The sequence below is a fragment of the Penicillium subrubescens genome (assembly GCF_028828155.1).
Source record: "Penicillium subrubescens strain IBT 31985 chromosome Unknown utg000007l_segment0_segment0, whole genome shotgun sequence".
Taxonomy (NCBI): domain Eukaryota; kingdom Fungi; phylum Ascomycota; class Eurotiomycetes; order Eurotiales; family Aspergillaceae; genus Penicillium; species Penicillium subrubescens.
This window is the reverse complement of record NW_026643157.1, coordinates 2,524,652-2,551,653: the sequence shown is the minus strand read 5'-3', so window position 1 is coordinate 2,551,653 and position 27,002 is coordinate 2,524,652. Positions and strand designations below refer to the sequence as shown.

The following is a 27,002-nucleotide window of genomic DNA, read 5'->3' as shown; positions in this document are numbered from 1 at the left end:
CTATTATTTGCAGTCTTGCGCGATGCTTGGAATGGGTGGTTCAAGGGAGAAAGATTGATTGCAGCTCGATAGTTTCCGAAGAGTCCTCTATTAATCCAGGTATTCACATCGCCTTTGCTTTTCAATTAGTAAACGTACAAATTCAGAATTCTTGCAGTTCTACAATGATCCCCGAAGTGGCTACTTAGGTGCTAGCATCGAGTTTCGAACATGGTCATATTGATTGTCTATCCAGACCCTCACGCACGCTCACAACACATCTTTAATGGCTTGAGCAACATACGCAACATTGCCCTCGTCCAATCCACTGAGGCTCATGCGCCCATTGCTCAACATGTAGATATGATGCTTCTCCCTCAACTGTTGCACTTGAGCACTAGAAAGCCCAGTAAAGCTAAACATACCGATCTGCTGCTCAATGTGACCCCAATCCCCTTGAGCACCAAGCGTCTCCAATTCCGACTTCAGCAATGCTCTGACACCTTTAATCCTATGCGCCATCGTCTTCACATCTTCGTGCCACTTGGAGACTAACTCAGTATCATCCAAAACAGTATGAACAAGCCGGGCACCGAACAAAGAAGGACATGAGATCTCGGCGCGAACCAATCGGACTAGATGCGCCTTGGCTCCCTGAGTGGGGAGCAAGGGTGGAGTGATCAAGTGAAGCGCGCCAATTCGTTCACCGTAGAGTCCGAAGTTCTTCGAGAGTGATTGACAGACGAACATTCCTGCCGGTCCGGTTGAGGATGATGACTCGGTGAATAGCGTGGTGTAAAAGTATCGGATCGCCCATGCGTCGGCGTCGGCAGCTCCAGATGCGAAACCCTGATACGCGCAGTCAAAGATCACGATCAACTTCTTGCGTCGCACGGCATCGGCGATTTTCTTCCACTGGTCCTGCGTCGGATCAATGCCGGTGGGATTATGGGCGCAAGCGTGTAGAATCACGACATCGTTTTCTTCAGCGGACTTTTCTAATTCAGACAGCATCCCGTCGAAATTGAGTCCCCGGGTACACGGGTCATAGTACGGGTATAGCTTTCTTGTCACATTGGGTGCGGCTATTTCCCAAATCAAATGGTGGTTATCCCATGTTGGATCAGAAATGAACACGTTCTTAGGACGAAGGTTCCTCGCACAGAATATCGCCGCGAGATGGTTTGCGCCTGTTCCTGCGACGGCTTGGATACTTGTTATATTGTCCTGCGAGGCGATTGCAGGACTGAAGAGGAGGTCGCGTGCTTTGGTGAGGAATTGGGCGTGGCCGGCTATAGGGAGGTATTCGTGGTTGACTTGTTGATTGTGGAGGGTTTGTTCGGCCTGGATTGGAGTGAGAATGAGATTGGTGGATTGAATTGTGGGGGTATCGGATTTGATTTTACCTCTCTTATGCTAGGTAGGACCCATGGCTGGCAATTGTTGTCTCGGTAGACGCCTTGTCCTAGGTTGACCTTGTTGGGGAATGTGTCCTCGTTGTAGGCTGCTGTCAGGGCGAATGACTCGGGCTGCGGTAGCACTGGTAGATCGCCGAGATTTGTAAATGCCATATCTTTCTAATAATCTAGTGTCTGTTGAAATTTAGAATCTCTTCCAGAAATATCGATGTGAGTATGTCCCAAGGCGTGATACAAGCGTACCAGTGTCAATTCGTGATGGTTATAACAGATGAAAGTGATATTTAGCTATGTGAACTAGGACAGAATCAATTATTTATTTGAGTCATATATAGTAATAACCCCTCCTAATCGACAGCCCTGGTGAATCGGCAATCGGGCACTTGGCCGAGAAACTACTCCTGATGATGGTATCTCGGTTGGTTGACTCGGGCTCGGCTTCCGGGTGCCGGTTGGAGCATCCGATCAAGGAACACTGACTGATGCCTGCTTAGGAGGAGTAATACCCTTGCCAAACGTTGATATCTTGATACCAACACGGTAATATCAATGGTTCATTTGAAATGTATCAATCGGTATTTAACTGATTAAGCTCATCTACTGCGCCCTAAAAGGAACTCACCCAATTCGCAAGCCGAGTCTCTCAAAGACTGATCCTCGAGAAACATCCCGTCAGACCAAACGAACACTTTATCCGCAAGAAAACTTTTCCTTATTGAGATAATGCATTTTTCATAGTAGAAATGAAGACTAGTGACGTTGCGCAGCAAGTGATCTTGTTGCAAGCTCAGCTTTGCGGGGACCTCTTGATGACAGCTGGGCTAACAAACATTGATACCAAACACCTGGCCCTAGCCTCGCAGTCGCTGTCCTTCTTCATTACTCTGATACCCTACGTGCGCGAGTGTGTTCGTCGGCGACCGTCCATAACAGTCCCCGGCATGGCAGAGTATGACCGGTTAAAGCGCATATTCCAAGACCATCAGTCCGCTATCCACGACAAGCTCATCAACATAATGAGTTTTCGCGCCACCGTTTGCATCAAAGAGATGAATAAGATCAAATGGGATGACGAAGATGAGGTGCAGAGGAACGTCAGTCTACACATAGAGACGCTCACGAAAGAGGTGCTCACGCTACACCGAGTGCTGAGCAAGCACCTGCCCACGGTGACCGTGAGCATGATTGTCGGACAGGTCTTTACGAACTACAAGGAGCAATGGAGTAAGGCTTTCGAGGGTGCGGCGATACAGACCGAGGCCAGAAAAGCGAGGTTAGCATCTTGTTCGAGAATATGTTCGTTGCTGGCTAAACAATGTGTAGGCTTCTGCGAGATGCGGAGCTTCTTGAATCTAAGCTCGGCAAGATTGACGGCGGACAAGTGCTCGGCGTGCACATAATTAATATTGTCAAGGCGAAAAGTACGAGCGAGAGCAGGCCCGCGTAAGAGCAAAACGCCGTATACCACAATGAACGGCCCAAAACGCATAGTAAATGCTCCACCAATAATATGAAAGTGGCCTTCACGAGGTTGCTAGGCGGGCGAAAGCACGGCTGCGATGGAGCTAATAGCACCGTGGCTTCTTTAGGGAATTCGTGGATCAGATAAAGAAACCCAAGCCTTAAGAATCATGAAGATGCTTTAGAGTAAAGAGCTTAGGCACAGCAAGCAGTTTGCAGTCAATTTCTCTTAAATTGAAAATCAGTTAAATTCATTCCCCCATAATGTACACCAAACACTCCGTTTCTATCAATCATAAACCAGGGGGTATCGTATGGCATCAAGCAAATGGAAAACCCAAATGCAGAAAACAAAGCAAAAGCAAATGAAACGGAGAACTCGCAGAGACAATTACAGTCTGCGTACACCAATCCGGGGCTTTGACTTGGTCCCGGCAGGCTTGCGTGCGCTTCCGCCGACCTTCTTGGTGACCCTGTGAGGAGGTTTGGCCTTTGAAGTGACCGAGGGGGCGGGCAGAGTCGGGCTCGGTCCCGAAGACAGAGGGTTGGTGCTATTGCCGAGTGTCGCAGCTTGCATGTCGGGTCTTTCCTTCAGGCCCAACAAGCCAGAGTCATGGTTCTCCTTTCCGTTGTATCGAGTCCGATCGGGGACATCCTCGTAGATTTGGAGATCATCGCGCAAGCGGAAGGGAGTGTTGTTTCCCTTACTCGGAGACAGCTTGGGGGGATTGCGCTGCGGCGAGGGAGAGTGTCGGGAATGGATGAAATTGGCGGCGATGTTTCGGGCTGAAGGAGATACCTGAGCAGACTCCTCCTCCTCCTCCTCCTCCTCAGAGTCCGAGTCGATGATCATCATATCCGCGTCCGGGTCGTCGGGGTACGAGGTGGAAATGACGGAGAGTGGGCGCTTGCCAAGCGTGTTCTTGCGTGGGCTTGGAGGTGCCGGGAGGACGGGAGTTGGTGATAGTGAGGGGTCATTTTCTTTGCCTGAAGCAGCGAGACTTTCGTTCTCACTGTCGTTCATGGCGTCATCTTGATCGCCGTTCTCTGGAAGAGTAGGCAGGGAGGGCTCAACGACAGCGTGTGGCAGGTGATTCTCAGGCGGATTCAGTCTGCGGACTGTCTTCTTGGGGATGTTGGATCGCAAGCGGGGCTGTTTTCTTGGGCGAGGGCTTTGGACCTCATCTTGGTCCACCGGGATGGAACTGGGATCCTCGCCTCGATACTTGGCTTCCTTCACAGCAGCTTGCATCGCAGGTTTAATTGGCGCATGAATCGAGGTCATCAGTTTGGCTTGATGGGCAAATGCCTCGTAATCCTCTCGGAGAAGGGTTCCAGCACTTGCATTGAGGGCAGAGTCTGGATTTGGGTGAATGAGAAGGCAGGAAATGGTCTGCAGGTGAGAGAAGACAGGGTCAGCTTAACTGATCCGCAGGGGACTAACCAGGGAAACCACTAGGGTGAGCGAGGCTTTCAGACGGCAACACTTACAACAAGCACGTCGCGCAAGGTCAGCTTGGACTGCCAGTCCCTCTTTAGAGTATCCACACAAACTGCGCCTGTGTTCTCCTCCACATTCGGGTGCCAGATCTTCGTGCGGAAGGTCGCCTTAGGTGGGCTCTTGGGATAATCCTCCGGCATCTTCAAGTCCAGTCGCCACAGACCCTCTGCGTACGGGGTGCCCGGAGGCCCAGTGATGAGCACCTTCAGTTGAGAAAGGTCGTCTCCCATGGCGAAACGGCCATCATGTGGTAGCAAGAGGTAGTACGGTGGAAGGTCACGGTTGAGGGCAGCATGGTCTGTCGCCAACCGGCGCAAGTTGGAGACCTTAACCATCGTGTCAGTACAGTGAAGCACTTATTGCGCGCTTGATCATGCACATCGGGATAGATGTGAATTTAGGGATGGGACTTACCATGATGGCGGGTGCAGTTGTGATGATGATGAAGTAGCTTGGAGCGAAACAAAACAGTTGGTTACTTCGTCGACGGGTTGTTTGGAGCCGCTAATCCCGATGTAGTGGAGGCGGTGACGCGTGTTGACGCGACCGCGTTAACTCATTACGTTTCCTAATCGGGCACACTCGTGTCAACATGGCTTAGCTTTGCTTATCTTCGCTCAGCTTTGGATGTATACAAGTCGATTGGTATATTGTTTATTTTCATATATTACCCTACGCATTACTAGGCTTTTAAGTGCCATTGAATAAAGCTACGGGTCTTGGTTCGTCAAGTTCCACTTGTTGAAAGGTCCACAGTCGGTCCCACAAGGCCTTGATGTGAGAGCCCACGACGGGTTAGATTGAGATTTGTAGCTCCATCTAGAGAGTCAGGCCTGTAAATTCAGGCATATACTGCCAGCGCTGTAACAAATTATCACCCAGTGACCTTAGCACCTAGGCTGTCTATACTTTGAGGTCTAGCAATAACCAATCGTCAGAGACATCAGTTAAGGAATGGGAGTCTGTCCGACCTTGTATTTACCAAAGAATTAAGCTAAGCTAATCATGACAATGGAAAAGACGTTAAAGAATAATAAAAAATGTAATGTTAGATGGGGAAACGGGTGCGCCATGGGTACGCTGTCCGATTGACGAACCAAAATAAAAACAGATACAGATTGTCCCCAGAATGAGATGGCCAAATTACAGATGTCCCCGAATATTAAGCGCGAAAGAAGGAAAGTAACGAACAAACAACCAGAAACCTTGCTAGAATTTTCATGTCCCTCGTCCCATGGACTGCACCAACTGAAAAAGAATGGGCAGCCCGCATTGTTATGACCATGTTCCACTTCATTTCAAACCTGGAATCCATTTCGGAGTATTTGCAGGGAATGGATTCTCAGCACGAGATGAAGAAGTTCATATCGGTCATAGATAACTCGTAGAGCTAGCTGCTTCACAGAGCGAAAGCAGCCAGGGCAGCCAGACCGGCCAGACCCATGGGGCCAGCGGTGGCCATGGCAGCACCACCGGTGGAGGAAGAGCTAGAGGCAGTGCTGGAGGAGGAGCCGCTGGAAGAAGAGGAAGACGAGCCAGTCTTGGTGGAGGTGCTGGTCTCGGTGGAGGTGCCAGAGGACTTGGTAGAGGAGGTGAAGCCACTCTTGGAGGTAGAGGTGGAAGCACTGCCGCTGGAAGAGGCGCTGTTGGTGACGGGAGTGACCACGGGGGAGGTCAGGCCAGCGGGGATGGAGGCAGCAGGCTGCTGGGAGGTCACAACGGCGGGCTGGGTAGTCACGGCAGCGGGCTGAGAGGTGACGGCATCAGGCTGGCCGGTGACCACACCGAGGGAGTTGGTCTCGGTCAGGTACTTGGTGGCAGGGTTACCCTATGAGTATGGTAGTTAGAATCGGTTGGTCAACCAGAAAGTGTTTCCTGGAAAGATTGTACTTACCTCGGTAGAGCTGGAGGAGTCAGCGGCGATGGCACCCATGGCCAGGGCCGAGAGAGAGGCGACGATGAAGGAGGCACGCATTTTGATGGTGTTGATTTGTGTGGTTGAGAAAATATTACTGGGAGAGAAGATGTTTATGGAGATGTGTAGAGGTGGAGAGAGAGGAAGAGAGCGAAAGTCACGGCGAGCAAAGCGAGCGTCGGCGGGATATTAATTAAAGAGGAAGCTGGTTGTCTAGGGAAACAAACAAAACGTATACTGACTGGGAAACAGGGAAAACGGGGGATTGTCTTATATCTGTTGGATCTCCAGTCTCCTCCGTTGTGCTCTGTACACAAGCACTGACACGCCATCCGCCATCCTCAGCCATCTGGGCTGAGGGTTGGCCAATCGGACCACCGAACACCTAAGAAATAAGTGGAATTGATTGGAAAAGAGGAGAAAATCGTCGAACCGAGTGGGCCTCGCCTGGGTAGGAATCGATTTAGCGCGGCAGCTGGATCTGCAAGGTCGAAGGGTTTCTATTTTGGTGAGTGTCTGGGGTCACACCGGATGACTGCCGTGCAGCAACGCTGGCGTAAGCTGTTTTGGTTGACGAGGTTACCATGGACGGAATAGTGATTTACATACATAATACTATTCGTTTGGAGAGTGTAGATCTCATTGATAGTTGTAGTGATACCTAGAGTTCATAGGATCACTACAATGGTACGCATAACAGAAAATAGTAAGGAGTTTTCTCCGACTCTTCGTACGTTTGATTCTCAAGTTTAGTTTGGATCATTGAGGATCCACCCACCCTGTCATTTTATTGCAACGCACGGCCATTCGGAGCCTCCTACGTACAGGGCGTTCCTACGTACAGGGCGTGGCGATATCATACGAAACAAGTATTTGGTCAATTGATGATGATGGACTTAATTAAGAGAGGGGTCCTGGGAGCTGGGAGCATCCCGTCTTTGCTTCTTTCCCCCTGACGAGGAGCAGGGATGATACAGATCCATTATTGTTAATAGGGAGAAGCAAAATCGAGAGATCATAAGCATAGAAAAAATTGTACATATGAAGTATGTATGAAGTATGTATGTACTCCGTATTGAAAAGAATGGTGGGCAATAGTGAACAGTAAAGTTTGTAGTTCCAGTTTACAGTACAAACATCTCGCAAGTCTATCTGGAGAAGAGGAGTACAGCGTGGTCCAGTTCACTTCGGCACCCTCGCCCGAAAAGCCTCCATCGAGTCCACTGCGTTATGCCTGAAGAAAACCTCCCCTCGACAGACCGCGTGGCGGCATACGCATTCCTCCCCAAGAAGCCCAGTCATAAGAACATCCAAAGTTTCTCTCTTACCACACCATCCTGGATTGACTTTTTTTTCTCAACGGTTTCGCGTTCGTCTATTTTCTCATTATTCAATCCACAACCCCTCCTCGGATCAGGTTTCCCCAATTTCCTTGCTCGTTCCAAGGCAGAGCGGGTGCCGTTCGACGTGGCGTATCGGGTGAGACCGCCAAGAAAGCGAGACTAAGACTAGCTTGGGACGCGGATCGCCCGACAAGGTGAGACATCACTTTGTCGGCTATGATTAGTCGCCTATCACAGTCACTACGGAGTACATACTGTATTCAAAGTGGCTATGGTGACGGAATGATCATAATAATGAGGAGCCAGGCAGAAGTTCTGCAAGGCAATGCACCCAGCACAAGTTCGCTCTGGTGTCTGGTGTTCAGTTCGCAATGGTGCCATTTAGGCTCTGATTGTGTTGGTTCGTACCAACAAGTGTACACCTTCTCGGGAAAACCTTGTAACTGTCCTGGGATAACTCAAAACTGAATTACACGCCGTACATATGCAAGGTCCCCTCCCGTACTGAACCTACACTTTTGGCATCCATGGGTCATAAACAACAGAAATAGTAACATTTCGAATCCTAACGAGTGAGGTCCAGACCTACTCTTCCAAGCCATGGAGGACTGCGGTGGGCTTCTTTCCACGGGAAATCCTAACGGTTGATCTACCCCATCACCTCCTCTGATACAGTCCGACCTGCTAGGAAAGGCATTTGAGAGCATGCAAAGTGGGTAGCTTTTCCATGATGGCAATAAACATCCTATACAAACTACCTATATCTCTACAAACCCTACACATCCTCAGCAGCAAACACTCGTTTCCAGAAAGAACAATCATGGCTACACCACCATGTAACCCCCGTTCCTGCTGTTTCACCAACATGGTCGAGGCGTCGCAAGCTGGAACATCTTGAACCCTCGGGTGGATTCGAGATCCATTCTACCCTACCAGGGACATATGTACGCGGTACTCCGTACAGTATGATCAATGTCCCTGCCTAGTCCCTGCAGGACCTAACGTGTTTTAAGCTTGAATACATCGTGGAAGAAACGGTCCCTGGTCTGGTCTACTATTCGTGCGACAATAAATGCGTATACTGTACTCGACTCTGTGAGACAGAGGATGAATGCACTAGCCAAGCAAAGAATACGTATAGTAGGACTATGTGCATCATCTGTACGGAGTAGTAGGCGATGCAAACGGATAGCTTCTCGACTCTACCGTATATGTTAAGTGAACAATTGCGCTACCAAAAAAATCTCATTTACAATGCGCCGAGCCTCCTTCATACCTGCACAGAGGCCAAGAAAAAAAGGCCCAAAGCCAAAAGAAATAAGCAATACAGAGAAAAGCAAAATGTGATTCGCCCCGTAGCCGTCGACGCATGATCCTTGCTGGCCGGCATATCTTTATTTCGGCCAATACTTGCCACCGACGGCGATCGACGCGCTGAGTGGTGCCATTCGCAGGCTCGTAGCCAGGTTGCAGTTCCTGATCTTATGTCGTTGATCACATGCAGACTGTCAATATCAGATGTCGCCATCTGGGCATAGGATCACCGCTCACTCTTTCTGTTTATTAGCTGAGGCACTAGATGCAGTGCAGACTGAGAGAATACTCGCAGGCAACCCCATCAATAGTTCCATCGGCCATGAGGCAGGAGAAAAAGAAGGGAAGGTTAAAGACCGAAACGCCGTATGTACGTACTGATCGGCTTCGAAGGCGGATAGGATGGATTGAGGCTCCCTCGCAGCAATAGTAATGTCTATAATACAAAAAATGCGACGCCACAATAATCTCCAACATTATGATACCTCCTTTTCCATAATCACTGCTTGTTCACCACATCCTTCTCCCGCATCCAATCCGCAAACTCCTTCCGCTTAGCCTATGAAGTAGACTCGGGTTAGCATTGACCATAATAGGATAGTGTTCTATGCTGGCTTCGAACACCATTGCCAGCTCAAGGAGCTCGACATTGAAAGAATCGAAGAAGGACAGGATGAGATAAGAAGAGTCCATAACTTACCCGAATATCCCAGAACCCATGGCGCTCCTCCAAGCTCAGATACGGATTACGCGCACCACCATTCCGCTCAATTTCACCCGCCCAGTCACGCCAGCTAATCGGCTTCAACTTCTCTGCACCGAGAACCAGTCCAACAGAGACAATGACGACGGCAACCAGGACTTCGGCGATGATATCTTGCGGGAGGGCGGTGGAGGAGGAAAGGCGGGCGTTGCTGAAGAGCACGGTGTGTTCGTGGGCGGAGTAGCCACTGCAGATAGAACAGCTTGTTAGTTTATCAATTTCAGATGATGGATAGGGAGGGCCGGTCTTCGGTTGGAACGTACGCGTGGGCCAGCAGGACCAGGCCGAATAATGTGACGAGGCGCGAGAGGAAGCTCATGGTGATGAGGTGGTCAATTGGGGAGGTGTTTTGGAGGAGTGGTGTATCCCAGTGTAGTGGGCTGGAGATATATCCTGTAATCAATTCAAAGTGAATAATTCAGATGGCAGGATAGACCCAGCGATTGATCGATAGCTCTGGAGGGTAGACTTAGGGTCCTGGATCACTCGTCATGGGAATTCGGATTGTCTCTGGATGTCCGCCATCCAAGCCGCCCGCGTTGAGATTACCTAAGCATCTGGCGTTGGCCGGGGGGAAGCTCAAGTCCAGCTGGGTATCTAAATGCTGCTACAATCATGATTAAACCCCTCGCTGCCTACTGCATAGCTATAGACCAATTGAGAAGTACTGTTTTGCTAATGATTGAGTTTGACCACCCTCCATCTGTGACCTGTGACCACTGTCATTCGATTTGGTGCTGTCTAGCTAGCCGTCCTGCGCTGAATATATATCTCAGTTGCATAACTCGTGATCGAATGATTTGCTACATATCGGCTACAAGATTGAGAAATTTCCAAAGTTTGAAAACATCCCAATGACCATGAATGAAGTCATCGAAACACTTCTCATATCCATTGCCATGGGAACCTGCCAAAGGCAAGGTTAGGCAGGACTGGAGGCCATCACCCCGAGCCCCGCACCCGAACCTGCTAGGAAAAAAAATTCTACCCCGCCATGCAACCTCACGATGCGCAAACTGCTGCCACCTACGAGGATCTCACCAAGAGAAGTATTTAGATTCTGTTACATAGAAAACACGATGGGTCATGAAAATTTTTTAATTTTTTCATCAGACCAGCCATTGTTAGACTGGATTCTAGGTTCGTTACTATTTGGGGGTTCCTAAGACATCAAAAATTCCATCATCACGCCATTGCCACATCGTAAAATGGGACATCATTTACAGCTTCTGCATGGCAGCAATGTCGGTGGACTGGACGTGGTCCTCATCCTCCTCGATCTGAGCCTGGAGAGCATCGGTGGAGACCTTCTCGTCCTCGACGACCAGGTTGATCTGGAGCTTCTTGATACCGAAGCCGACGGCGACCAGCTTGGAGGCACCCCACACAAGACCGTCCATCTCGATGGCACGGACGTTCTCCTCCATCTGCTTGAGGTCGGTCTCATCATCTGTGAGGGCAAGTTAGTAAGATGAATCCACCTATCTCTTAAAAAGGACACATACCCCAGGGCTTGACCTCGAGGGTCACCAGAGACTTGGCGGCGGGCTTGGGGCCCTTAGCGGCCTTCTTGGCCTTGTACTCCTCGAGACGCCTGTTGCGCTCCTCGACAACGGCGGCATCCTCCTCCTCAGAGTCGGAACCGAAGAGGTCCTCCTCGTCGTCCTCCTCGGGCTTGTCCTTGGGGTTGACGGGGAGCTCGGTGGACTCGGGGCCGTAGGCAGTGAAAGCCTTGGAGGAGTCACCGGGGAGGGTAGAGAACTCGCTCTCGTAAGAGGCGATGTGCTTGTACCAGCGGGCAACGTGGGGGAACTTGGCAGCGTCGGGACCGGCGCTGAAGGCCTTGAAGGTCACAACATCGGCCTGGCTGGGGGCATCGCTGTCGAGAACTGTCAGTTTTTGATGTTCATCGAGAGCAACTTCATGAAAGAGCAGATTGTCAAGGTTGCAACAAAGATCAGAGACGCGATTGCTCGCATTGGATTTAGTCACACAGCGGGGTCTTAATCCGCCTCATAAACACGGACCAATTTTTTCTCATCATAAAAAGCAAGGGAAATCAAAACACGACATTCGGTGTATTTGGACACAAGGAAAACAGAAGCAAAATACCATCAAGGAACGACAGAGGGTGGGAATGGCTTACCCAACGATGTAGCTGCGGGTGGCCAGGTAGTTGTTGGCCACTGAGGCAACAGTCAGTCCATGAGCTCAGGAGAAAATGGCAAGGGAATGCCTACGAGTCAGGCCGGCATCAGAGACGAAGTCGGTGAAACCCATTGTGAATGTAGGATATGTGGTTGTTTGGGGGGTGAGGTGGTTGGTAGAAAGGAAAAAGGGGGAAAGGAAGAAAACACAAAGTGGGAGGAAGACCGAGGGGTAAAGGTTTTTTTCCTCCGTTTAAATTGGGCGCCATTAAGCCACGTGACTCGAGTGGTGACGGAGCTTGGTCCAGTCGCTGCGGAGCTTCCGCCGCTGGGGAGCCACTGAGAGTCTGGCTGGTGGAGCTTTCGAGAAGCATCGCGATGAGCCCGCCAGTGCAGCTATTAAAGCTGTGATCAGCGTCCTCCTCAGGATCTCTCCCGTTTGCACACACAATCACCATCATGGCGGCCCGACTCGCTCTAAACTCGCGCACTCGGCTGCTGCGCACACCTAACCTACCTACTTCCTCCCGACTACTCTCAACCACTACACGCTCCGCGCATCTCCCTCGGATCCTGGCACCGCTCCTAACATCTGCTGCAAGGACGACTTCGGTTACTTCGGTTCGCCACTATGCCAATGGTCGGCCGCACCCGCCTGGCGGTACCCACCGCATGAATATGAGCCCGGAGCCCGAGAAGCCTGCCTTGGAACAATTCGGTGTGGATTTGACGGAGAAGGCGAAAGCTGGAAAGCTAGACCCGGTTATTGGCAGAGACGCCGAGATTCATCGCACAATCCAGGTCCTGTCTCGGCGGACCAAGAACAACCCTGTCTTGATCGGCGCCGCTGGTACCGGTAAGACTGCCGTGCTGGAGGGTCTGGCCCAGCGTATCGTACAAGGAGATGTTCCGGAGAGCATCAAGAACAAGCGCGTGATTAGCTTGGACCTGGGATCCCTGATCGCGGGTGCTAAGTTCCGCGGTGACTTTGAGGAGCGTCTGAAATCCGTCCTGAAGGAGGTCGAAGACGCCGAAGGCAAAGTTATCCTCTTCATTGACGAGCTTCACACCCTACTAGGACTGGGCAAGGCCGAGGGCAGTATCGACGCTAGCAATCTACTCAAGCCTGCTCTGTCTCGCGGTGAACTTCAATGCTGTGGTGCTACAACACTCAACGAGTACCGCCTGATCGAGAAGGATGTCGCGCTGGCTCGGCGATTCCAGCCTATCCTGGTCGGTGAACCATCTGTTGCCTCCACCATCTCCATCCTCCGCGGCATCAAGAACAAATACGAAGTCCATCATGGTGTCCGAATCACCGACGGTGCTTTGGTTGCTGCTGCTACCTACAGTAATCGTTATATCACCGATCGTTTCCTACCTGATAAGGCCATTGACCTGGTCGACGAAGCTGCATCAGCTCTCCGTCTGCAGCAAGAATCTAAGCCCGATGCGATTCGCGAACTCGAGCGTGATATCACCACCATCCAAATTGAGCTCGAGTCCCTTCGCAAGGAAACTGACGTGAGCAGCCGCGAACGTCGCGACAAGCTTCAAGAAGACCTGAAGATTAAGCAGGATGAGGTTGGTAAATTGACGGAGGTTTGGGAGAAGGAGAAGGCAGAGATCGATACCATCAAGCGTACCAAGGAAGATCTGGAAAAGGCTCGGTTCGAGCTCGAGCAAGCTCAGCGTGAAGGAAACTTTGCAAAGGCTGGCGAGCTCAGATACTCGACCATACCTGGCCTTGAAGCCAAGTTGCCCAAAGAAGGCTCAGAGCAGGAAGCTGAAAAGCAAAGCTTGATCCATGACTCCGTGACCGCTGATGACATTGGCAATGTTGTATCGCGGACAACTGGCATTCCTGTCAACAAATTGATGGCAGGAGAGGTCGAGAAGCTAATTCACATGGAGGATACCCTCCGGCAATCAGTCCGTGGACAAGACGAAGCGCTCGCTGCCGTAGCCAATGCGGTTCGTATGCAGAGAGCCGGCCTCAGTGGCGAAAACCGCCCATTGGCTTCGTTCATGTTCCTTGGTCCTACGGGTGTGGGTAAGACCGAGCTCTGCAAGAAAATGGCCGAGTTCCTCTTCTCCACCGAGACCGCAGTTGTACGATTCGACATGAGCGAATTCCAGGAGAAACACACCATCAGTCGCCTGATCGGCTCCCCAGCTGGTTACGTCGGCTACGACGATGCTGGTCAGCTCACAGAAGCAGTGCGACGAAAACCGTACGCTGTGCTTCTGTTCGATGAGTTTGAAAAGGCTCATCGGGATATCTCGGCTCTCTTGCTGCAGGTACTCGATGAAGGCTTCCTTACCGATGCTCAGGGCCACAAGGTTGATTTCAGGAATACTCTGATCGTCCTGACCTCGAACCTGGGCGCCGAGATTCTGGTCGGAGCCGACCCCTTGCATGCCTACAAGGACACCGGCGGCGCTGAGGTCCCATCAGATATCAAAAAGGCCGTGATGGATGTTGTTCAGAATGCTTACCCACCCGAATTCCTGAACCGCATGGACGAGTTTATCATCTTCAAGCGCCTCTCCAAGGAAGCGCTGCGGGATATCGTGGATATCCGACTGAAGGAACTCCAAGGACGCCTGGATAGCCGCCGGATGACCTTGCAGGTAGACAACGAGATCAAAGACTGGCTGTGCGAGAAGGGCTACGATCCCAAGTTCGGTGCTCGCCCTCTCAACCGGTTGATCGCCAAGGAGATTGGAAACCGGCTGGCCGACAAGATCATCCGTGGCGAGGTCACCTCTGGCCAGACTGTTCGGGTATCCCTCAATGAGGACAAGTCTACACTCGTTGTTTCGGCTGAAGGGAAGGTGGAGGAGGAGGCATAATTTGGAAAGATTCAATGGTGTTAATAAGGGCATATGAGGTTGGTGTTCAGGTTTGATTTTCTGTTGCATTTGAATGGTCTCTCACGCAGTCATGATATTTTGTATAATATTGCACTCCAATCCACTGTACATTAACGCAATGCAAGTCATGTATATCATGTTTGTCATGGTCTCTCTACTGTAGTTCGTAGTCATCTTGCTCTAGGCTGGACAACGTGACCTGCTCGCCGTCGCCGCCGGTCTTCCTGGTTTCATCCCACTTCGTCCTTCTGATACTAAGCATTATCTCCGCGCTTGACAAAATGCGTTCATCTCAGAGAAAATACCGCTCACCAGCTGTCTCTCGACATCCTCCTATCACACCAGGGGCTTCAGGATCGAAAACCCGCAATGCAGCTCGGGAGCCCAGCCGCTCATCAGCAGCCCCAAGGAGCTCGTTTCCACGGCCATCATCGTCGTCATCGCGACAAATGCGTACAACTTATCAGACAACAGATACTCCAAATGAGGCAGAGCAATATGATTGTGATGAGGATGACTTGGGTCATGTCATTGCTGCCATTGACATGAAGGATTACGGGACAGTGGGATGCGCTTACTACTCTGCAGAAGATGAGAAGCTTTACCTGCTTGGAGATAGTCGCTCCGGAGGAATGGAAGCGATTGATGCTTGTAAATCATATCTTCTTGTTGCTTATGTTGGCAATTACTGACTCTTCGACTAGTGATCCTTCAAATCAAACCTACAATCATCCTGACACCTTCCCGAGTCGAGATCCCCATTGCGCGAGGCCGAGAGCAGAGTTTGGCACAAGACAGTGGTATCGTCTACTAGCCCAATGTGAAAAATGACGATTGGATCTAAGTTTTGTCTATAGACACTTTGTCCTATCTGCCCTATCAGGTAGACGTTCGACCAACGCAAGAATTCAGCTTCTCGAACGCCCAAAACAGTTTGGTCGCCCTAGACATGTCATCTTCTCACGAAGAACGCATCCGTTTTTTCGTCCCCAGTACTGGCATTGACGGCCCAGAGGAGATTAGTGCTGAAGATATGGGGTTCTCACTCAGCGAGGGAAGACTTCTACACATATCGAGCTCCGTTGACATGGAGAACCCAGTGTCCATCGGTTGTGCGGGGGCTGTTCTTACCCACTTGCAAAGGCGTCGAGCCACGGAAACAAGTATAGGACCGATGGATGACTGTCCATTCAAAGTTCGATACTTGGAGATGTTCAGTTTACGGGATTCAATGTGAGCTGGGATCTCAATGGCACTTCCACCGGGATCCCTCGCTAACCTTGCGTCCCATGATCAGGTGGATCAGTACCAATACCTTCATGTCACTTCAGATCATACAATCCGAGTCCCATCCAAACATGTTCAACCAGGGTCCCGGCACAAAATCTGCTTCGGGCAAAGAGGGCCTCTCGGTATATGGCCTGTTCAACCGGTTCGCATACACCCCTCAAGGCAAAGCGAAGCTCAAACAAATCTTCTTCCGCCCAAGTCTGGACATCGCGTCCATCCGACAACGACATGACTTTATCGGGGTCTTCTCACGGCCAGATAATATGGCTGCTCTGGAGAAAATTACGAAGGGCTTGAAACACATCAAGAATCTTCGGCCAGTGATGATCAACTTGCGAAAGGGAATCAGTACTGGGAGTGCGAAGATGACTGGTTTCAAAGCTACCGTGTGGGCAAGCTTGCTAGCTGTACGTATTCTCATATGCACAACTATTATCCGCTGACACCGCGTGTTCAGTTTGCATTCTACTCGATTGACATCCACGATGCTCTGCGGGAGGTCTCGGGTGCGAACATCCTGCCATTGCGGGCAAAGGTGAGGACCTTATGCTGGACAACAAAGCTGGACAAGCTAACCGAGTGTAGGCCCTCCGAGTATTCGAGGCAGCACAACTTTATCGTGTGGGGCGGATGATCCAAGAGATAGTAAGAACCTTTTTACCTAATACCCTGGAACTAATACTAATTTGTGTAGGTGGACATTGACAACTCAGAAGAACAAGGCAGAACAGTTGTCAAGCAGGGTCTTGACCGCGAGCTTGATAGAATGAAAGATCGATATGACGGTCTGAACAGTCTTCTCAAACACGTCGCCATCGATATTGCAACCACAATTCCAGAACAGCTGGACATCGATGTGAATGTTATCTACTTCCCGCAACTAGGATTCAACATCGCCATCCCACTTAATGACCGGGGTCAAGCAGCCTACTCTGGTTCTGGTGAGGACTGGGAGTTGGTTTTCATCACGGAGACCCGAGCTTATTTCAAAGACTTTCGCATGCGGGAATTGGATGAAAATCTGGGCGATATTTATGGGCTTATATGCGGTAAGGAGCCTGCCTGATGAACAAACTGAAGCCTTTCGGGTAACATGTTATGTACAGAGAAGGAAATCGAGGTTGTATACGACATGGCTCAGAGGATTCTGCAATATGAGGCCGTGCTCGTGGAGGCGTCCGATATCTGCGGAGAACTCGACAGGTATTTTTTCTTCATCAGGACCTATGAGCCAATTCTGACCTTTGAATAGCCTCCTTGCCTTAACACAAGCAGCCAGCTTTTACAAGCTGAGCCGACCACGGATGGTATCCGAGAAGGCCATCAGAATCAAAGGAGGCCGGTAAGAAAGCTCCGCCTGTTGAGATTTTCTTGGTTCTAACACATACTAGTCACATACTACAAGAGTTGACTGTATCTTCTTATGTTCCAAACAATGCTTTGCTCATGGGTGGGCGTCAAGACCCGGTGGACACTTCAACTTTATCGCCACAGGCCCCCAGCATGCTGTTACTGACCGGTCCAAATTACTCCGGCAAAAGTGTCTACATGAAGCAGGTGAGATCAATTAGGATGAAATTCTTGAGTCTCTCTAACGGCTATCTAGGTCGCCCTCATTGTCTATCTGGCGCAAATCGGGAGGTATGTCAGGTTCAAGTTCGCCCCTTAGCAACGGATTCAACTAAGCGGCCACAGCTTTGTCCCTGCAGAGAGTGCAGAGTTGGGGATTACTGACAAGATCTTGACAAAAATCAACACCCAGGAAAGTGTGTCAAAAGTATGTTGACTGGAAGCTTACGGTACAGCTTCTGAGGATCAGAAACTAATCGCATGATTAGATACAAAGCACCTTCATGAGCGATCTGCAGCAAATTTCTCTTTGCTTGAAACAAGTGACAGACCGGAGCTTGGTGCTTATCGATGAGTTTGGGAAAGGAACGAATGAGAGTGGTATGTTTTTTCTTGATGACACTCAGTGTAGAAGCTACCCGGCTAATGTATGCAGACGGCATTGGACTTGCTTGCGGGGTCCTCGAGCATCTGTTGAATCTCGAAGACCCTCCAAAGGTGATCGCAGCCACACATTTCCACGAGATTTTCGAAAACGATTTTCTCCCACCCCGGCCTGGACTTCAACTGGGTCATATGGAGGTGAAAGTCTGCGAGGAATCACAACAGGTGGAAGATCAAGTCACGTATCTCTACAAGTATGTTCCTCCGCTGAATCCGTCATATGCCAGTAACTAATACGAATGTCGCAGCTTTCGCCTTGGCCGAAGCAATAAGAGTTACGGCACTATGTACGAGCCGCTCGCTTACCACCTAAATCATGATGTTTTTAGCTGACAGGGGCTCAGTTGTGCTGCAATCAATGGCATTGATGCGGCTATCGTTGCCCGTGCAAACGAGATTGCATTGCTTGCAGCCCGTGGTGAGAACGTGATTGCTGCATGCGCGGTATTGTCTCCCGAAGAGACTCAGAACCTCCAAGAAGCGGTATGTTTCTAACCCTATGACCGCGACGTGATAATGTAATTATTAATTTTGGATGATAGGATCTTCTAGCGAGGAATTTCCTGAAACTCGACCTCCCGAAAGATGACGATGACTCGGGACAGGATATTAAGGCAGCTCTCGCGGCGGTAGTTACGACACCGGCGTGACGGATTGCACTCACAGGGAGGTCGAGATGGCATCAAGCATTTAGAAGCATGTATTATCAAGGCACTTCGTTCATTGCTGGCACGCTAACCTTAACATATCCTCCTGGGCGAAGATCCGTCTGTTTGGTTCTATGCATTTACAGACACTTTATTCCCATACCGCTCCATCTTTCAGAATGCAATGGACACTAAGCGGGGTTCAACTTGAACGACTGTGTCACTATATGACTGCCGCCCATCCGTGTTTCACCTTCTTTATCCATCTTCGTGCATCTTACCACCCTCATTGCGAATTACATGGATAGCTAGTCAACCTTAGTTGAGATTCAATCCATATACGAGGTTCTTTTCTCTGATGCCCCCAAGCACTTACCTTAATAAACGCGGAGTACCTTCGTGGCCTAGATGGCCCAACTCTCGGAGCTGGTGAAAAGACTTAACCAAGTTGAGCTGGACATAGATTGCAAGGTATTGCGGTATGTGCTGAGGGCCCCTCTGTGGATAAGATGGAAGAAAGAAAGGGGAACCTACGATTGCGATTAAAGGAAGGAGCGTTCTTTTGAAAGCGTAAAATTTGACTTATATACACATCAAATGCCTGTATCTCTGCCATGGACAGTAAACGCCGTGGTAACAATAAGAAGATTTTATCCGTAAAACAAACATCTGTTCCCAATCCCAGCCTCAAAGCCCCAACTTTAGAACTTAACACTCTTAACCAGGTTCTTCTTGATACCTGTAAGCTCACCACCATACCCACCACGGGCCTCGCCACCCTTATAAACCTGGCGAATACTGCCGAGCTTCTTCTTCTTCTCCTCGTACTTCTTGCGCTTCTTGACACGCGGGTTGCGCGAATCCTTACTGCGCTTCGGCGTAAGGCCCTTGTTCTTCTCGATCTGGTATGTGATGGCACGCTTGCCGTCGGCTCCGACCTCTTCCTGGATATGGACTTGGCCGCCTTCGCGGGCTGCAGCGGCGTACGCGTCGGCACGGGCCTTCTTATCGTCCTTGCGTTGCTTGGAGCGTGCAGCAACCATGTCGTAGTATTCGTCCTCGTCGGTACCGGACTGGTTGCCTCCGCTGCGAAGTTCCTTGCGAACACGGTGGTCCTCTTCGTCACTATCGCCGCCCAGCTCTTCGCCGATGTCTGGTCGTTGGCGACCACGCTTCTCGGCTTCGGCATTAAGACGGGCTTGACGGTCCTTGAGACGTTCGCGGTAAGGAATATCGGCGTCACCACCGGCATTTTGACCCGCACTTTGGCGCTTGTTGGCCTTCTGGGCCAGTTGGGAGGTGTAGAAGCGGAGCGAGCGTTTCTGCTTGGCCTTTTCTTCGGCCTCACGAGCCGTCAAAGCATTCTCATCACCAAAGTCTGACTCGTCATCCTCCTTGGAGGACTTCTTAGACTTTTTGGTGTTGCGCTTCTGACCGGGCGCTGTAACCAGATCGTCGAGATCGGCCAGGCCAGCCTCAGTCTGGCGGAGGCGCTCAGCACGACGGGCCTCGGCTTCAGCTCGCGCAGTTTCGGCTGCCCGCTCTGCCCTGCTCAGCTTCTTCTTCTGTGGCACTTCCTTGACTTCCTTGGTCTTCTTCGGCTGCTTCTCGGCCTTGGTAGGTTCGGATGAAGCGGCCTTCACAGGCTTCTGGATGACCTCAACCACCTCTGAGATCTCGAGGTCCTTGACCGTCTCCCACAGCTTTCGGAACTTGACCAGGGAGCCCATCACAGGGTGTTGACGGAGTTGGGCGGGAGACAATGGGACGTCTGCGTCGGAGCCTTCGGGGAGAGGAAGCGAGAAGCATAAAGTACAAGCTGATGGTACCAAGGTACGTTGATAGGGCGCGGAGCTTGACCACTGCCACGGGTGCTGGTTGGGGTTCGTCGGAATCTTCGTCGGGTGTCGAAGTGGCTTTCGAGGCTGCCTTCTGCAGATCCTTGTAGATGGGTTGGAGACTGGCGAATTCCTTGGCCAAGGGCTCGAACTCGGGGTATCTTGAGCTCAGAATTCTCCGCTTCTCATCATCGTCCATGTCCTCGGTGATCTCCAACTGGGGAAGAACCTCGGTGACAACACCGGTGTCCTCTGCATCGTCCTGCCCATCGTTGCCGGACTCCGCCCACTCAGACTCGTCAAAACCAAAGTCAGCCTCATCCATGGCCTGCAGCTGCTTCTGCTGCAGTCTCTTGGCTTCTTGCTCTTCCTCCAAAGCATCTGCCTCGGTCTCGATCTGGTCGGCGTTGTAGAGGTCCTTCCTGGACGAACCCCAGGCGGCGATACCCTCTTCCTCTTCCTCCGACTCGGCACCCCGGGCCTTCTTTGACAGACCCATATCGTCGTCGTCCTCATCGTAGTCATCTTCGGATTCCAGATCATCTTCATCCTCGTCCACCGACTCGTAGCCTAGGATCTCCTCATCGGAGGGCTGAAGAATTTCCTCTGTGTAAATAGTCAGCAATATGTATCAACGGATACAAATTTCAACAATTATCGTACCATCCTCTGCGACTCTGCGGCGACGCTTGGCCTCTGGGGCTTCCTCCAACAGAATCTGGTCACGGTTGGCCTGAAACTCATCTTCTGAGTCCTCAAACCGCTCTTCAATGCTGTACTTTGTGCGCATAGGAGCATCATCTTTCTGCGCCGGGCGACCGCCGGCCTTTCTTTTCTTGCCCATGGTGAATTGTGGTGTCTTGTCACTGCTTCGAGTCGATTTGATCACCGACAAAATAATTTTTTGGACCGACGCTCACCGCCCGCGCAGAAGCTGCTGATGTTTGTCTGGTTTGCAGCGATAAGGCAGTGGGGAGTAACGGCCATACAAAACTTTCATCAATTGGGATAGGTTATTCTGTGGTCTTGTATGGTAACTCCGTCCTACACGGTAACAGGTACCACGAGGCTACGAGTATCAACGCTCCTGCCAGCTTCGGAATCAGCTACATTGAGGGACAGCAACTTCCCCAGTCAGTCCCAATCACACGCCCCAGTCTTGTTTTTGTGTTGTTCTCCTCTTCTTTCCCTTTCCTCATGCCTCATCTACCCTCATTCACTCCCCCATATAATATCTCCACCCCTTTACTCGGAGTATCAATACTGGTCTGCACCGCCATTGCCTATTCGATAGCCAAAATGTTCGGATTCGGTCGCAAGAACGAGTTCCCCGTCGAGGGTCGAGTAAGTTACATGTCCAGTTGGCTTCTTCTCATACAAGGACTGAGTTGCTGACCATCTCCCTTCCAGACTGTCGTGATTACTGGTGGATCTGATGGCATGGGTCGTGCTCTCGCCATCCAGCTCGCCGCCAAGGGCGCTCATGTCGTTGTGGTTGCTCGAACTGTCTCCAAGCTTCAGGGCACTGTTGAAGCGCTCAAGGTAAGTCCACATGATTCCATCCCATTCATTCTGTCTATCCATCCGCCAATCATTCTTCATAGAGCTGTGCCCGGAACCCCGTGAAGCAGCGGTTCCTTTACATCAGCGCGGATCTGATTGATAGCGCTGAATGTGAGCGTGTGGTCGCCGAAGTCACTGCTTGGAACGACGGATGCGCCCCTGATGTCGTCTTTTGCTGTGCCGGCTTCTGCCACCCTGGTTTCTTCACCGATGTGCCCCTTTCGGTCCAGCGCCAGCAGATGGACACTGTCTACTGGACTGCCGCCAACATGGCTCATGCCACTCTCCGCAACTGGTTGACGCCCGTTTCCCCCAGTGAGCAGATCAAGAACCCTCGTCGGCATTTCATCTTTACTTGCTCTACCCTGGCATTCGTTCCAATCGCTGGTTATGGTCCTTACTCGCCGGCCAAGGCCGCCATTCGCTCTCTGTCTGATACCCTCAGCCAGGAGATTGAGATGTACAACGGAGCCTACAACCAGCGACACCGCAACGCGGCTCCTGCTGCCGATATCAAGATTCACACTGTCTTCCCCATGGGTATTCTCAGCCCCGGATTCGACAACGAGCAGAAGATTAAGCCTGATTTGACCAAGAAGCTCGAGGAGGCCGACAAGCCCCAGAGTCCCGAGGAGGTCGCCCGGATTACCATCAACGCCCTGGAGCGTGGCGAGTACCTTATCACCACCATGTTTGTGGGTAACATCATGAAAGGAACTGCTCTTGGAGCCAGTCCTCGCAATGCAATTGTTGGCGATACCCTTCTCAGCTGGCTTAGCAACCTGGTCTTCCTTCAGGTTATCCCTGACCTTCGCAACAAAGCATTCAACTGGGGCAAGTCCAACGGACTTCCCAAGCCTTCGGCCCAAGACCAGGCCTCGTCCTAATTGTCACGAACGGAATGTTTTTGTTCCCGACTCGCTAATCGGTGCTTGTACTATACCCTGCATGTTGCCTACAAGGCTCTTTTCCCTCGTTCGGTCTGATTGAGACGTTACGCTCTCTTTGTCCGAGTGCGATCGGGCACTTCTATTATTAGTTTTAGTGTATGAATCTGTCTTCTAATTCTTTCAATTCATTTTGGCTTGTAAAAGTTTATTTTAGTCCTCCTCTTTCTTGAATTGCCTTTTCCGTTCTACTGTAGACTCGAATTTCAAATCCTCTGCATTTCATTGTGAGTGGCTGCTGTGGAATGCGGGTGGGGATGACGTAGTGGGTTTTTTTGGAACCCCCTCCACCAGCCTCCCCAGTTTTCATTGTTCCTCATTGCGCCAAACCGAGTTTCTCCAGGTTTGAGAGAATGACTTGAAAGAAACTGATCGGTTCCCAGATACACTCGGCCTAACAATGAATCTCTGACTATACAAATCTCGAGTTTCCGCCAGGTTTTCCAACACTATTGCTCGTCGCAAAAATTAACTACTCCGCACGAAGCAACTCTCGCGAACTTGAAGCTGCGACAATTGTACACACATCTCTTACCTACCTCCGAACTGACAACTGAAACCTCCTCAGTACTTGCTACGAAGCACTCGATATCATGGGCGGATTTCTTTCAGTCCCGTTGCTGTCCTTCGTCCTCCTGCCTACGATAGCCTCCTACACCACCACCCTCAATATCCTCTTCTTCTACATGACATGGAGCACACTGGTGTGGTCGCATACCCCCCCTCCGAGTGGAAATCTGGGGCACAGCCGCATTCCGATTAGCATTCTTTGTGGTACCATCCATCATATTCTTCCTCTTTGACGTCTTGACGCCGTCGGCCGCGGTGGTCATCAAGGCGCATGGCGAGGCCGGGCTGCCTGGAGGCAAGAAACGGTTCAAGCTCCGGTTGAAGGAGTTTAAGATTGCAGGATACGCGCTCGGAAATCTTCTCTTGTCTATTTGTACGCAGACGGCCATTGAATGGTTCTTCACTCGAGTCCTGCGTGTGCGCAGTGCGATTAAGGTGGCCGTCAGCCTTCCCACGCCGTGGACTATAGGGTCTGATGTATTCTTCGCCTTTGTCCTTCGCGAGGTAAGTTATTTCTTTGTTGCTTTTATTGCCAGTTTGACGTTCACCTGGCTAATATTTTGTTCGATTAGGGCTTGACATACGTTATGCACCGCTACGCCCTCCACCATCCGAGGTCATACCTCACAAAGCTCCATAACGAATGGTATCACGATCTGAGCTTACCGTTCCCTCTCACCGCGCACTACGACCACCCGCTCGTCTACCTAGTGCACAAGTTTGTTCCAACTTATCTTCCCGCCATGCTTCTCCGCTTCCACATGCTCACCTACCTCGTCTACATCGCCATGGTCTCGCTTGAGGAGACCTTCGCATACTCCGGATACACCGTCATGCCGACTAGTTTCTTCCTGGGCGGCGTTGCTCGCCGTAACGAAGACCATTTGGTTTACTCGGGCGAAGGTAACTTCGGACCGTGGGGTGTCTTGGACTGGGTCGTCGGTACTAGTATTGGTGAGACTGATATCGAGGACGACGTGCGGAATGAGGCCCATGATCATCAGATTGGGCAGAGAGTGAGACAGGCGATGGATGCGAATAATCGCAAGGTGCATGTCGATTCTCTGCGCAGGAATGGTCGGAAGAAGTAGATCTGTTGATGGAATGGATCATTTTGGCAAGGGTGACAATGATTGAATTTTTTGGGTTTCGAGGCGAATGGATTAAATAGGTAGTATAGATTCGGGTTTTGGGGGGGGAGTTTCCTTTATGTACACGATAGTCTCGTTTTGTTGCATTTTCTGTGATTAAAGGTGTTTTTCGAGTTTGGGTCGGGCGTCAATAGGAAGGGGAGTTGTGGAGATATATTTTGGAAGGAGATCTTGCCCCGGATATATGGAGATCGTTCATAGTACAGTTTTACTTGGTAAATGGAGCCAATTACGTCGTCATCGCACAAATAACCTAATATCCACAAAATTATTGACCAAGTAGTATGTAAACCCGAATTCAAGGCGAAGTATGAGGACTAATAATTTATATGATATACTGGAAAAAGAATCTATGAATAAGACCCAATTTTTGGATTTGCCGCCTGAACCTGGAAATGGGAGGTGTGTGTGTGTGTATGTCATACTGAACATGAAAGAGAAATCCCAGCCGGACAGGCTGGAAGCGAGGTATTTTTTAATCTTTTTTTGTTTGGAAGTCTTTCTTCACATCACGGCTGATCCCCCCAAACTCCCGAAGCCCGAGGCGTCGAGACATCGAGACATCGAGAGAAGGGAGTCATGCAGGACCGGCCACGCGCGAAAAGGGGGAAAGAAAGGCAAAACAGAGGCATCTTGAAAAAGAACAACAGCCGGATATTCCGTATTAAACCGCAGATCCCTAGAAAAAGCGAAAAAGCATGTGTAGACGGAATCCGTTTGTGGATTTACATGATTCATGAAACCTTTTCCCCCTCCCGACACGCGAAAAAGGGTTGCCGACGTGCAATCGAGCCGCCCCTCGTCTGAAAGATGAGTCCTCCCCAACTATCTACCGAACCCGCGGCCGCCGCATCGCACTTTTTTACCACTTCATCTCGTGGGGCTTGTCACCGTTCCGGAGGCTGAAGGTAGTGGCGAGGTAGCTGCTCAAGAACTCCTCCTTCTTGACGATGCTGAGGATGGACTGGTCGACGGCCTTCTGGTCAGCGGCACGGGCGGAGGCAACAACCTTCTTCTGTTGAGCGAGAAAAATGGATGTTAGTGTTCAGATGTTCAACATTTTGGGCTTAAGACCCGTAGATCCCGTAGTAGACGGGAGAAAAAGGGACGAAAAACGCACCTCGGGCTTCTCGCCCTGCTTGAAGAAAGCCTCCTCAGACTTCTGGTTGGCCTTCTTCTCCTTGGTGAAGTAGTCGGGAGTAGAGACCTTCTCGATGGTCTTGGCGTCAACACCGGCAATGTCGATACGCTTGGAGGTGGCGATCACGTAGCGAGCGTTGACACGGCGGAGGGGAACGCCGTTGATCTTGAAGGGGCCGGTGACGAGGAGAACACCCTGGTCGAGGTGCTTGAGGAGGACGACACGCTTGCCACGGAAGCGGCCAGCGAGGAGGATCAGGATGGTACCGGGCTGGAGAGCCTCGCGGACCTTGGCGGGGCGGATGGTCTTGCGAACCTGTAATGTACGAAAAGAGCGAATGTTAGTCACTGTTGTAGGTTGTGTGTATTCGGAGAAGTTGGTTCCCAGCAATTCGATCCCCATTATTCTCGTTGGAGTTTCGAGGCGTGGTCGGTTCGCTCAGATGCGATGCGATTCAATCTTTTCTTTGGTGCTGGCGAATGCGTTTCGATTGTGAAAAGATCTCGTCGTAAATTGTGATCACCAATTGCCACCGGGCTCGTTTGGAATGAATTGTCGCTGGTGGTGAAGCATCTCCCCCACGAATTGCATTCCAAAACGAAATCCGGCGCAAATTGTTGTCGCATCTATCCGAGCGAACCTCGCGTGCCTCGTATTCCTCCTCGAGATTGTAGGTGTATCTGATTGCAGGTTGCCCGGGGTCCTTCAACTGACCTTCTTAGGCTGCGACTCGTCGTCCACGGGGTACCACTTCTGAGCCTTCTGGGCGGGCACGAGCCGCTGGCCCTTTCCAAACTGCTTCGTCTGGCCGTCCGACATGGTGACGAAGATGGTGTAGGTGGTTGTCGGGTTGGGGGGTTGGTGTTGAAGGTTGATGTGCGGACTTGCCAGTGGAGTCCAGTTAGAGGGTTTGTGGGAAGGGAAAGCCCTATCTCACGTGATACGGGTTAGCCGAACCGACGGGTCACGGGGCTGACTCATCGCGCGTTATCGGGGCGGCTTTTTTGTGTTGGGTGGGTCCAGCCGGGCCTGGAGTATGTAAGTATACCACACGACACTCGTTAGGTACGTACTGGAACCAATTAGTTAGACATTAGCATGTATTGGTCGATTATGTGCAGACT

The 27,002-nt window shown here is 50.9% G+C and overlaps 12 protein-coding genes across 12 annotated transcripts; 5 read left to right on the top strand and 7 right to left on the bottom strand.

Moving 5' to 3' along the window:
- Positions 1 to 249: 249 nt before the first annotated feature.
- N7473_010692 (uncharacterized protein) lies at positions 250 to 1,550 on the bottom strand (the record flags this gene model as incomplete). The annotated part of the gene is made up of 2 exons (XM_057156631.1): positions 250 to 1,323; positions 1,386 to 1,550. 2 exons carry the CDS (start codon positions 1,548 to 1,550, stop codon positions 250 to 252), a joined length of 1,239 nt encoding a protein of 412 aa, XP_057005286.1.
- Positions 1,551 to 2,140: 590 nt separating this feature from the next.
- N7473_010691 (vacuolar protein sorting-associated protein 54) lies at positions 2,141 to 2,838 on the top strand (the record flags this gene model as incomplete). Its single annotated transcript, XM_057156630.1, has 2 exons — positions 2,141 to 2,670; positions 2,721 to 2,838. Coding segments are annotated over 2 exons (648 nt in total), but the record flags the coding sequence as incomplete, so codon positions are not given.
- Positions 2,839 to 3,071: 233 nt separating this feature from the next.
- N7473_010690 (putative ubiquitin conjugating enzyme E2) lies at positions 3,072 to 4,799 on the bottom strand. The gene is made up of 3 exons (XM_057156629.1): positions 4,774 to 4,799; positions 4,350 to 4,685; positions 3,072 to 4,251 (listed from the first exon to the last, which is right to left on the bottom strand). Exons 1-3 carry the CDS (start codon positions 4,774 to 4,776, stop codon positions 3,250 to 3,252), a joined length of 1,341 nt encoding a protein of 446 aa, XP_057005284.1. The 5' UTR covers positions 4,777 to 4,799; the 3' UTR covers positions 3,072 to 3,249.
- A 959-nt stretch (positions 4,800 to 5,758) lies between these two features.
- N7473_010689 (uncharacterized protein) lies at positions 5,759 to 6,334 on the bottom strand (the record flags this gene model as incomplete). Its single annotated transcript, XM_057156628.1, has 2 exons — positions 5,759 to 6,187; positions 6,254 to 6,334. 2 exons carry the CDS (start codon positions 6,332 to 6,334, stop codon positions 5,759 to 5,761), a joined length of 510 nt encoding a protein of 169 aa, XP_057005283.1.
- Positions 6,335 to 9,430: 3,096 nt separating this feature from the next.
- Positions 9,431 to 10,013, bottom strand: N7473_010688 (membrane magnesium transporter family protein; the record flags this gene model as incomplete). Its single annotated transcript, XM_057156627.1, has 3 exons — positions 9,431 to 9,490; positions 9,632 to 9,881; positions 9,958 to 10,013. The coding sequence occupies 3 exons, from the start codon at positions 10,011 to 10,013 to the stop codon at positions 9,431 to 9,433; spliced, it is 366 nt and encodes a 121-aa protein (XP_057005282.1).
- Positions 10,014 to 10,914: 901 nt separating this feature from the next.
- N7473_010687 (translation elongation factor 1 subunit beta) lies at positions 10,915 to 11,974 on the bottom strand (the record flags this gene model as incomplete). Its single annotated transcript, XM_057156626.1, has 4 exons — positions 10,915 to 11,144; positions 11,200 to 11,573; positions 11,841 to 11,880; positions 11,935 to 11,974. The coding sequence occupies 4 exons, from the start codon at positions 11,972 to 11,974 to the stop codon at positions 10,915 to 10,917; spliced, it is 684 nt and encodes a 227-aa protein (XP_057005281.1).
- A 326-nt stretch (positions 11,975 to 12,300) lies between these two features.
- On the top strand, positions 12,301 to 14,697 carry hsp78 (chaperone ATPase HSP78; the record flags this gene model as incomplete). The annotated part of the gene is made up of 1 exon (XM_057156625.1): positions 12,301 to 14,697. One exon carries the CDS (start codon positions 12,301 to 12,303, stop codon positions 14,695 to 14,697), a length of 2,397 nt encoding a protein of 798 aa, XP_057005280.1.
- A 302-nt stretch (positions 14,698 to 14,999) lies between these two features.
- Positions 15,000 to 18,671, top strand: N7473_010685 (MutS family protein MSH5; the record flags this gene model as incomplete). The annotated part of the gene is made up of 17 exons (XM_057156624.1): positions 15,000 to 15,369; positions 15,423 to 15,518; positions 15,576 to 15,951; positions 16,016 to 16,415; positions 16,466 to 16,543; positions 16,594 to 16,653; positions 16,703 to 17,057; positions 17,115 to 17,211; positions 17,261 to 17,350; positions 17,400 to 17,565; positions 17,615 to 17,649; positions 17,704 to 17,785; positions 17,847 to 17,958; positions 18,014 to 18,215; positions 18,270 to 18,308; positions 18,366 to 18,504; positions 18,564 to 18,671. The coding sequence occupies 17 exons, from the start codon at positions 15,000 to 15,002 to the stop codon at positions 18,669 to 18,671; spliced, it is 2,805 nt and encodes a 934-aa protein (XP_057005279.1).
- A 698-nt stretch (positions 18,672 to 19,369) lies between these two features.
- Positions 19,370 to 21,379, bottom strand: N7473_010684 (something about silencing 10 family protein; the record flags this gene model as incomplete). The annotated part of the gene is given in 3 exon segments (XM_057156623.1): positions 19,370 to 20,487; positions 20,498 to 21,112; positions 21,170 to 21,379. 3 exon segments carry the CDS (start codon positions 21,348 to 21,350, stop codon positions 19,370 to 19,372), a joined length of 1,914 nt encoding a protein of 637 aa, XP_057005278.1. The 5' UTR covers positions 21,351 to 21,379.
- A 186-nt stretch (positions 21,380 to 21,565) lies between these two features.
- ksrA (3-dehydrosphinganine reductase) lies at positions 21,566 to 23,154 on the top strand (the record flags this gene model as incomplete). The annotated part of the gene is made up of 3 exons (XM_057156622.1): positions 21,566 to 21,850; positions 21,917 to 22,048; positions 22,111 to 23,154. Coding segments are annotated over 3 exons (1,263 nt in total), but the record flags the coding sequence as incomplete, so codon positions are not given.
- A 430-nt stretch (positions 23,155 to 23,584) lies between these two features.
- On the top strand, positions 23,585 to 24,785 carry N7473_010682 (sterol desaturase family protein; the record flags this gene model as incomplete). The annotated part of the gene is made up of 3 exons (XM_057156621.1): positions 23,585 to 23,720; positions 23,747 to 24,090; positions 24,159 to 24,785. Coding segments are annotated over 3 exons (999 nt in total), but the record flags the coding sequence as incomplete, so codon positions are not given.
- Positions 24,786 to 25,599: 814 nt separating this feature from the next.
- N7473_010681 (60S ribosomal protein eL6) lies at positions 25,600 to 26,697 on the bottom strand (the record flags this gene model as incomplete). The annotated part of the gene is made up of 3 exons (XM_057156620.1): positions 25,600 to 25,752; positions 25,858 to 26,193; positions 26,593 to 26,697. The coding sequence occupies 3 exons, from the start codon at positions 26,695 to 26,697 to the stop codon at positions 25,600 to 25,602; spliced, it is 594 nt and encodes a 197-aa protein (XP_057005275.1).
- Between the last annotated feature and the right edge of the window lie 305 nt (positions 26,698 to 27,002).